This window comes from Culex quinquefasciatus, chromosome 3 (genome assembly GCF_015732765.1).
Source record: "Culex quinquefasciatus strain JHB chromosome 3, VPISU_Cqui_1.0_pri_paternal, whole genome shotgun sequence".
NCBI lineage: Eukaryota > Metazoa > Arthropoda > Insecta > Diptera > Culicidae > Culex > Culex quinquefasciatus.
This window is the reverse complement of record NC_051863.1, coordinates 177,779,814-177,790,599: the sequence shown is the minus strand read 5'-3', so window position 1 is coordinate 177,790,599 and position 10,786 is coordinate 177,779,814. Positions and strand designations below refer to the sequence as shown.

Sequence of the window (10,786 nt, the reverse complement as noted above, 5' to 3'; positions counted from 1 at the left end):
TGATTAGAGCTTGTGTCTTACCCCTCGGTTTTTACATATTTTCGATTTTTTATTTTTGAATTGATTGTATTGCTGAATTCCAAAATTTAAGATTATTATTGAAATTTCAAAGATATTTGAAAATAGATATTTGTATGATTATTGTCAAGTTTATTTTCACTCTGGTTTACTTTATTTTCCGCCATTGTGGATCAGTCGGACAGTGCAAGGGACTCATAATCCAAAGGTTGCTAGTTGGTACTAGCAATAAATAGCAATAAATATATATATATTTTTTAAAGTCCAATAAACCAAATTTTCTGTTTTTGCTTTTTGTGTGTTTTTTAATACTCCTGACTCAAGGCGGTTTCAAAAACACCCAAAAAGCAAAAACTAGAAATTTGGTTTATTGGACCTTTTAAAAAAATCCCGATGTGGAGTTTTGCGTTCCTTCCGATCTGCGTCTCAGCCTTGAATATGAAACATCTTATCCATCTCGGGACGTGCTATTCAATAATCTAAAGTTCTTCGTCATTATGGTTATCCTTGTAGTATTAACACTGCGTTTTTTTTTATTTAGAGTTTGGCGTTCCTTTCAAGCTATGTACGAGACTTTTACATTTTTAGCGAAATGCCTTTAAAATGTTTGTTTGCCCATTTATAAAAAAAAGTCGTCAAATATCCCACTGTCCCGAAACACCAGCGATACCTCCCAGCGCTACGCCAACACTGCACCGTCAACGGGGTGGGCGTAACTTATCCCTTGTCATCAGTCAGTCACTTTGCTTTTCGCAAGTTGAAAAAGTTAGAAATTTTTACACGTAGATTTTGGCCAAGTTCCGTACGGCGGAGAACCGTTTTTTTCTCTCCTCTGTCGCGTTCCGCGTATCGTGTTCACCTTGTCGTGCGGGGGTGTTTGTTCGGGACATTCTTTTGCCAGCAGCAGGTTGGGTTTGTGAATGAAGAAGTGTTAGTGTTTTCCCGAGGAATGTTCCAGCATTAGAGCGGAGTCCGATGTCCGTGTGACCACAGCCCAAAAATGTTTAAAAAACTCAAGGAGAAAATCACGGAGGAGGTGAAACAGTCCCCCCAGCGCTTCGAGCAACTGTCCAAGGGTCTACAGGTGAGTGGATTGTCCCCGAACTGAGATTGTGGAGCGCGGACGATTCGGAATTTTGGCCTCAAAAGAAGAAAAGTGACATTTTTTTTGTTGCAAGCCTAGATTGTGCCACCTAATTGGCGTTTCGTAATTTTTTCCCACCCTTTCCACCTGCGCTGGCCACATCCACGCGCCGTCGTCTCGCCAAGTTGTGTCCTCGCGGATCAGTAAACCTTTCGCCAAAAGGAGAGATTTTGTTGCACAGAGAGCAAAAAAGTCGAAAAAAAGAAGTGTTTGTTTTCATACGCATCAAGGCCTACTTTTCACGCAGCACTGAGCATGGAGCTTGAGTCGGATCGCTTAAAAGGTTTAAGTCGCTTTAATCTTGATGCCAACATAATAACAGCGATGATGATCTCTGTGATTTTTATTGGGTCTTATCGGTTTGTGGCAGCCCTGCAGATTGTGGCCACTCCTTGTTTCTTTTGTAAACAATTTGCTGAACAGCTTTTGCTTTCTTTGGTGGTGCACCAGACTGCTGACGAAGCTGCTGCAGTGCTCAGTGCAGTGAACTGGGAAATCGCCCTTTGATGTTTGTTTGTACTTTAGTTTGGCGTTAGGTTAAAGTTCTTGGACGAAGTTTTACCGTTTGATTATAGAGAGAATCCATACAGATGTTTCTGCCTGATAGAAAATTAGAACAGAAACAAAAGAAATAAGTTGTGCAGTCCTTAGGAATTTTGCAAAGAAGTCTTATTTAATTTTAAACTTTTATTTTTGCAACTCAACTGATCAACTCAAGGAAAAGTGATCAAAAATAAACAAAAAATTAAACAAAAAAAAAAAAACTAAACTAAAACGTTTGTTAAAAACAGCTATTTTGCATCAATAGTCTCTCCGTACCAGCTCCATAAAAATCATATAAAAACAAGGTCTTTTCATACAAAAATGTTAAGCAGAAAAAACATAATTGTCACCACTTTCCTTTAAAAAGTGTTTTGGCAAAGTTTTAGGGGTTTTTTTCAGAATTACAAACAAACAAGCAGATAAGACAAACGGTAAATAAAATTGTGGTTTTAAATTTTACTGCTTGTCACTAAAACTTGATTTGCAAAAAAACACTATTTTTTATTTTCTAATATGTTTAGGGGACATCAAATGTTAACTTTTCAGACATTTGCAGAACTAGCAAATCATCTTTGACCAAGTTATGATTTTTTGAATCAATACTGATTTTTTTTTCAAAAAATCGAAACAACTTTTCAATTCCAATTTTTGATGTAAAATCGAATTTGCAATCAAAAAATACTGTAGTGAAATTATGATAAAGTGCACCGTTTTCAAGTTAAAGCCATTTTAGGTAACTTTTTTGAAAATAGTCCCAGTTATTCATTTTTTTAAATTAGTGCTCATGTTTGCCCACCTTCGAAAAAATATTTTTGAAAGGCTGAGAAAATTCTCTATATTTTTCTGTTTTGAACTTTGTTGATACGACCTACACAGAAGAAAAAAACATGGTAATATTACATCTGGGGTACATCTTTTATGTAAGAAAAAAATGTGTAATTCTACCACTAAAAATGTGTAATTTTACATCTTTTCTGGTGTATTGTCGCTTTTCAGTCTAAATTGAGGTAAAATTACATCATTTAAGAGGTAATATTCAACCTTCCAAATTTACACATTTTTTGTGTACACAGTTAAAAAAAAGTGTATATTTGGTAGGTGTAATTTTGGAAGGCTGAATATTACCTTTTTAATGATGTAATTTTACCTAAATCTAGACTGAAAAAGTGACATTACACCAGAAAAGTGGTAATATTACACATTTTCAGAGATAAAAATACAAAAATCATGGTAACATTACCCCTTCCCAGATGTAATATTACCATGATTTTTTTTTCTGTGTAGTCTCACCCAATCATATTTTCATTTTTTTTAATTAAGACTAACATTTTAAAAGGGCTTAACATTGAATGAAAAAATAATGTTTTGCTCGTTCTGGAATTTTATGAAAAGTTGACATTTTATGTTCCCTAAACTGCCCATGTTCGCATAAATGACCCATGTGCATTTTGGTTGACTCAATGTTATGGTTTACTTTTAGCTACACTGATAATATTTATCACATTGTTCCAGAAATTTTAAAATTTATGGCATGTTTGTTTGTCCCATCTGAAAAATGTTCAAATATGAGTCACATAGTAAAAATGTTCACAAATCAGTTCCGCGTTGGAAATCAAGTCTTTAACATACCTTTCTGAGTTATAGAACTCTTCAATTTTGGCAGCTTTTTTTCAATCCGGTTATTCTAAATGGTTTCCATTGATTTACAGGACACACACACACCACACAATAAGCAGATTTAAACATTTTTTTAAAACAGCATGCTTCGATCGGGCCAGTATGCTAACATTTTTATGGATTATGAAGAAAATGTTCACATACCAAGTCCAGTTCTGCGTAATTTTTGAAATCGAAAAAGAAAAATTAAGACAATTATCCGTACAAACTTTTCAAAAGCATAAAAAACAGTATGTGTGAGATCTCTGTTGATTAGTTTTTCAGTAAAACAGGGTGGCCACCTCGGGAAAAAACCGGGAAAACCGGGAAAAACCCGGGAATTTATTCCACCGGGAGAAATCCGGGAAAAACTCGGGAATTCGACTAACAAACCGGGAAAATATTTTAAGTTTCGTTAAAACTCGAGAAATTCCTCTTAAATGACTTCAACGTATATTTTTCTCCATTAGAATATTATTAAATGAAGAATTCGGGAAAATAATATTTGAATTTGTGTAATAGACTCAAGCTAGGGAAAATTCTCGTATGTTTGGCAGGTTAAGCACTCGCTCCTAACTCCATCCAATTTGCTGATTTTAACTATTTAAACAACTAATTTTGCAAAACTTTTGGTAGAAACTTGCTTGCTCACTTCTTATTGAGCTATTTATCACTCGAGTTCAGTTGAAAACGCTTTTAATTAGCTTTAATTGAATTGAGTATTCCATGATATATTTCTTTGTCATTCTTACGGATTTAACCCTTCAGCAATATGATTGTAAAAAGAGTCAAAATCCTTTTTTTGTTTTTTTTTTGTAGACAGTAACTTCAGGGAATAAATAACCAATAGTTCCCATAATTTCGAAGATACTAAAATTTGCGTACCGAAAATCGTGGTGCAAAAAGCTTAGCTTGTGTGCGCCGTTAAATATAAGAATACAGTTCAGACCCCATTTTCCTGGGGGAAAAAATATAAATATTGAAATAAAAAGCCACAGTTTCAACATTTGCATGGAGATTGTGTTTTAAAATGCATTTTACACTAGTTCAGTTGTTTTGCAATCATTAGTTTTCAAATAATGTAAAATTTGACGAAAACAAAAATTTTAACGAAATGATGAAAATAATGAAAAACGAAAATTTTCAAAAATTCAAATGATTTTTAAATCAACCCAAACATGCTAAAAATGATTCTGAACGCAGGTGAATGGATCTAAAATTGATTTCAGTTGATTCCACTTAAATTTTCATTATAATTTTGAAGTTTATTGAAAATAATGTTTTGCTCCCTGATTTTTCGGGCCAATTTTGAAGGGGGAGACAAAAACTTTAAATAAAATTCGTACCAGCCTAAACTATTTTAAAAGATTTAGAATTATGAAATCAAAGATGGCGGTCAAAATGGCTGAAATGAAATATTGAAAAAATGCATTTTTAAATTTAATAGGCAATCAACCACTCAACAGTGACTAAAATTAAGTCGCTGAACTTGAATTTGATTTTAAAAGTAAGAAAATAAAAAAATACGAATTGTTTTTTTTGTTCAATTTGGTGGAATTTCAAAAATCTGTTTTCAGTAGTATTTTATAAGATGATTTTTGGCTTTCTCAGTTAAACAAATTATTAAGGACAAATTGCTATGAAACTTTGTTGGGAATCTTTCTACAGTTAAATGCCTATCAAATTATCTTCAAATTCAGAACATTTTATCTTTATATCTTTATTTTAAAATTTATTTTAAAATTATAATTTAAATTTTAAATAAATTTTTCAGATGTTTTAAAATTACAATATTTTCAGAGTTCAACTGCATAGTAGTCATTTCAATACAAACATTTTTATTCAAACACAAAAAATGAGTTTTTGTTGGGTTTTATTTAATTCTCATCTGAAAATTCTGTAAAAAAAAAGATTTACTGAATTTTGACTGAGGTGTTGTTCAGAAAATCGCAGCACGGCAATTGATTTTTACCATTCTGTGTTACTCAAAAATTTAAAAACATCCAAACATGTTTATTTTTTCTTTTTCTTCAATAAATTTGGCACGGCTCACACAAAGGATGTATCGAGAATTATGTTTATGTTTGCGCGATCTGCGAGTCACGATGAGGGGTTGAAGTACAGGCTAGAGTACAGGCCAACTTAGATGGGTTTTTTTGACAGTTACATTTTTTTCTAGAAATCATCTCATCGGTACCTAAATCCTTTTAGGTAATCGATTGTTTAAACATATGGCACTTTTTCTTTGGAAGAATCATTCTTCTTGAATTTACTAAAGCTTTTTCAAAGAAAACTGAAGAGTATTTGCATTAATGTTGTTTTCTTTTGCAAATCTTTTCTACTTATACTCATACTAAACATTGTGAATGCTATTTCCTGCTTTCCAGTAATAATTTACGTTATTCATAAATTTAATACAATACGATTTTTTATTGATTTTAAGTTAAGAAAAATTGCGAAGCATGGAGATGAAAAATCACAAGCATTATGGAAATTAAGGATTTGGACTAAATACTTTTAATAACGGATTCTTACTTTTTGTACTCAATTTGAAAGCTTTCTTGAGAAATAAAATTATTGAACCAAATGTATGCGTTCAACAAGTATTTTGATACTAACGTCAGTCTATAAAAAAAACAAGATTCTTCCAGGACTGGCTGCGCTTGTGTTCGATTAGATTAGATTAACGTCAGTCTTTAAAAAAAAACATTGTAATTTGATTTAAAACTATATGGAAAAAATCCTTCTGGCCTCGGGAGAAAACCGGGAAAAAACCGGGAATTTGAAAATCCAAATCCGGTGGCCACCCTGCAGTAAAATGATATTTGAAATTTATGGTATATTATTGTTCAAAACTTTGAAGCTCTATTTCTTAACTTGCAGAAAACGCATGTGGGACATTTAGAACATATCAGAAAAAATGTGTTTTTTTTTTTGCAAATCAAGTGTTAGTGACAAAAAGTGAAATTAAAACCACCAGTGTTTTTACCATGTATTCTTTTTTTCAGTGTAGTCCTTATCCATACCTACAACTTAACCGAAGACACCAAATCGATAAAAAATGCTTCAAAGATACAGATTTTTGAATTTTCATACATCATTTTTGTATGGACAGCTGCCAAATTTGTATGGAAAATGATATGGACAAATTGACAATGCAAAATGGCTTCTTTGGGCATACCGAAGACGCCAAAAAAGTTTCAGCCGGATTTAATAATACAAAAAAAAACGAATGACTGAAATCTTACAGAATTGGTCATAAGCATTTCGATTTTTTTCCAAAAATCACTGTAAAAAAAAAATTCTTGAATGGACAGCTGCAAAAATTGTATGGATACTTGTATGGATGAATCAAGGCTCTAGAAGGTATCATACCCGATCGGCCATTTGGCGGCCATGTTTGTTTAAAAAAATTCAAATCTTGATTCAGAATGTTTCAATCAAAAAATTGTTTTCTTTGTGTTATTTGTAGAAGCATTTTAGATATAGTGATTGTTTTTTTTTCATTTCAATTCAATATTTCTGAACCCTGAATTCAGAACTATCATTTACAATCATTGCCCCAAAAGTGAAAGACACCATCTACCACTTTATTAATGACACAATGGCTACTTTGGTCATAGGGAAGGCCCCACAATGCTTGAGCAAAAAAAAAAAATACAAATAAAACCCGCTTTCGGTTTTGGTAGAGAATTGCTCCACTATAAAAAAAAATAAACAAAAATGGGATCAGGCATTTATTATTTTTACTGATTACACCGAGTTACCGATCAACAATTCCCTCACCAAGATAGAGATTTTACAATATCTACAAACCATTTTTGGATGAACTGCTGCCAAATTCTATGGAGGCCCCAAATTTCTATGTATTATTTATTTATCTGCCAGAAATAATCCTGAGCAGCGTTATAAAAATATCAAACTTTCAATTCTCAGCGGGATTGTACCCGCCCGAAATTTCAGCCCGAGATTCTCAGAGCCAGCATTGTTGTTTTCTATCTCTATCATTCCCACATTCAAAATCATCCGCCCTCAACGTCACAAAACAAAATTTGTCAGCGCAGTTTAACGGGACGTAATGCATGTTCGATTCTCAATTGAGTGATTCGACAGAAACGTGCACGCATCCTGGTGGCGAGTAGAAGCACTACGCGACGATGTTCGGAATGACAGCGTGCTTGGAAATATTTTTTTTTGCAGTTTTTGATTTTTATTTCATTCAAATATGTTTTAACATCGATGAAAGTTATTGCAAAGTGTGGCAATTGCAAAAACGAATCAAATGATGTATGAATCTGAGGCTGAGTTAATTTTCCATGCTTTTTTCCTCGAATTTATCAAAAAGCTCTTTTGGAAAATTGATTTAAATAAGATTTAATTGGTTGATAATGCTCCTTATGTGTGTATCATTGATAGAACAAACTATTAGAGTCATATTACAGCATAATTACAATAATTTTCTTAAAATATTACCAGTTATTCGAATTTTTCCAAAAAAATCCAAAAAATCAGCAAAAAGCTTTTTTAAGATCAATATTTTGGTAAAACAGGAAGAAAAGTAATGTTTAAACATTTTTACATTACAATTGATGATTAATTTCAACTTTTGCAACATATAACTCAAGTCATCCAAAATATCGATCATCTTTTTAGAAAAATCGTCTAAATAAAATACCAGTCAAAATTAATCGCTACAATTCACCACGCATTATGATCGTTAGCGAAATTGCCACACTTTGCAATACCCCACTTTTCTGAAAATGTTTGATTTTTCACTATAAACGTATTTTGCCTTCCTCACCGCACTGGGGCAAGGCTTTAAAATCACTCGAAAAATGAACTTCTTAAATACACCTCCTAGATATACCTTCACGTATACCTATCGACTCAGAATCAAATTCTGAACAAATGTCTGTGGGGATGTGTGTAGACACGATTTTTTTTCCACACGATTATCTCAGAACTGACTGAACCGATTTTGGCCAGATCCGCCTTATTCTGTTCGTTTTGGGGTCCCCTAAGACCCTATTAAATTTTATTTTGTTTAGTTAAGTATTTAAAAAGTTATGCCAAGAAAAAGATTTTTGTAGATACCAAAAAGGGTGATTTTTTGCATAACCTCAAAAGGACGGGTCTTTTTGTTTACGTGCGAGAGTCGCGCCAGATGCGAAACGTCCGGTTGCCATATTGCTTCAAATTAGAGCCTGCATGTTTTCTGGAAAAGTCTGTATCAGGTATGATATTTTTTTCATAAAATTATTTTCATTAATACTTTGTTAATGTGAGGAAGGCACCACCCACCTAATGGTGGATTAAGAAACGTTTTTTTCCGTTAAAACTGCTCAAAATGTATGGAGGCTGTCATTTCGAACATCGCTGGAACAACAACGAAACTAGCGGGAAAAATGTCGTCGAATTCTTCAATTCCTCTGTCTCGTTCATTGCGGTTTTCGGAGAAAACAAAAAAATCTTTTGCGAGTGTTTGTGAATGTGGAAAGAATGCGGTGCGGTGATAGAAAGATAATGCTCATAAGTCATACGCTCGCTTTACCCTCTGATATGTTGGTGCAGAAATCATGAAAAGATAGTTTTTTTTATCACTTATTTGTTGAATTGCTCCTGAGTCTCATTTAACCCTTTTTTTATTTACAATTTCTTGGATCCCAATCATTAAAAAAAATGTTTATAAAACTAAAGAAGATCAATACATTTTGTTTTGTGAGAAAAAAGAAACATCTCCTGAAAAAAAAAAATATTTGAAATTCTTCCATAAAGTTGCCTTCTACCTTAAATGTGAATTGAATCTATTTATGTATTGTTTTAATTGTATTGGTTGCACGGTTAAAAAATATCTAAAAGCAATTTTATAGCACTTTCTCTTGTACTAAATGTGGCATACATCACCATTTTATATTTCACACTCCATTGCTCATTCTCCATTATCTGTTGAGCAGAAAGGATATCGAGTGCTAGATAAAAAGTCTTTTTTAATTATTGAATGTTCTATTTGTTGTAAAATTGTGTCTTTGTGTCGAAATAGTTATTTTTAAATACCCACCAAAATGTCCACGAAGAACGCGCTAAACCTGTCCAAGGCGGAACAGGACCGCCAAACGGTGCAAACCCGGTACGAAAAGATGAAGACCGACTACGCCAAGGGCCTGAGCGCGTTCGACAAGGACCTCAAGGCGCGCCTCGAAGCTGCCGAGCAGCGCCGCTTGGCCGCCCTCAAACAGAAGGTCCCGATGGCCCACAAGTGCCCCACGACCGGGGAGTGCCAAGAGTGCGAAGAAAAGCAGCGCAAGCTGAAGGCGACCATGAAAGCGATGTCCAAGGCACAACCGAAGGCGGCGTTCAAGAAGAAGACCCTGAACAGGCAGCTGTCGCGAAGTGCGGACGACGTGAGTCTGATTCTGACCGAGGAACACACCATGAAGGCCAGCTCGCGTCAGTACGCTCGCGGCGGCGGAAAGGACACCATGGAGCAAAAGTCGATCAAGAGTGCCAAGTTCTCGGTGAAGAACACCGGCGGCCACGAGGACAGCATCTACGCGAAGGTCACCTCGTCCATTGCGGAGTGGATGGGCATCAAGGGCAAACCGGCAGAACCCGCTGCTCCCGCGCTTCCTCCGGCAGGAACCGCCAAGGATGCAATCTGTTCGACGCCGGCGTCCAACGCCGTGAAGATCGTTCCGGCGGCGCCGATTCAACCTCGCGACGGGTACGTCAAGGACACGGCGGCCAAGTATCTGAAGATTAGCGAGGCCCAGTCGGCGTCGTCGGTTACGCCCAAGGGAAGCCCCTCGATGTCGGAGGTCATCATGCCGCGCACGCTGAACGGGAAGATGACGGTGACGATGCAGCAGAGCGCGACGGCGCGTCAGGGCGCTTCCTCGGTGGTGACCAAGAAGGGGACTACCAAGGACACCGTCAGTTCGCGACAGAAGGACGAGAAGCAGGTTCGAGTGGTGTTCAACTAGTCGACGGGGGTTAGTTTGAAGAGTTGAAAATTGGGTCGGGATTAGTCTCAAATTGAATGTCTTGTTCTTACAGGATCGATACGGACGGCGCAGACGGCGTGGTGTTCGCGGAATGAAATGCTGATTTTATGCGGTGTGGATTTGGCGAGAATTTATTTTTAGTTGTAAATTTTTATAGGAAGAATGTTTTCGTTAATTTTAAATTGATTGCAGAGTTTTATAAAGTTTTATACCATGATAAATATACAGTTGACAGTTTGAAACTTACTCCAACGATTTAATTAATTTCACTTACCGAAAAAAATGCAACATTTTGCGTGATTGTACAAAAAACGTCAATCAATTATCTCGGAACTGGCTAAACGGATTCACGTCGGATTTATTCCATAAGGTTTAGCTTGGGGCGTGACCACAAATACGTATTGAAGTTCGATTAAAGTACATT

At 35.4% G+C, this 10,786-nt stretch overlaps 2 protein-coding genes across 2 annotated transcripts in view; both read left to right on the top strand.

Annotated features, from left to right (window-relative positions):
* The first annotated feature begins 777 nt into the window (after positions 1 to 777).
* Positions 778 to 10,786, top strand: part of LOC119770848 (myosin-11) — a 31,178-nt gene continuing 21,169 nt past the window's right edge. The window contains exon 1 of the mRNA XM_038266434.1: positions 778 to 1,102. Within this exon, the coding sequence (XP_038122362.1) occupies positions 1,019 to 1,102 (84 nt within the window). The 5' untranslated portion in view covers positions 778 to 1,018. The remainder of the gene's footprint in view (positions 1,103 to 10,786) is intronic.
* LOC119770849 lies at positions 9,290 to 10,608 on the top strand. Its single transcript, XM_038266435.1, has 2 exons — positions 9,290 to 10,350; positions 10,415 to 10,608. The coding sequence occupies exon 1, from the start codon at positions 9,424 to 9,426 to the stop codon at positions 10,339 to 10,341; it is 918 nt and encodes a 305-aa protein (XP_038122363.1). The 5' UTR covers positions 9,290 to 9,423; the 3' UTR covers positions 10,342 to 10,350; positions 10,415 to 10,608.

What these genes read in the sequence shown, in the direction of transcription:
- LOC119770849 (XM_038266435.1), top strand. Translation starts at nt 9,424, where the DNA reads ATGTCCACGAAGAACGCGCTAAACCTGTCCAAGGCGGAACAGGACCGC.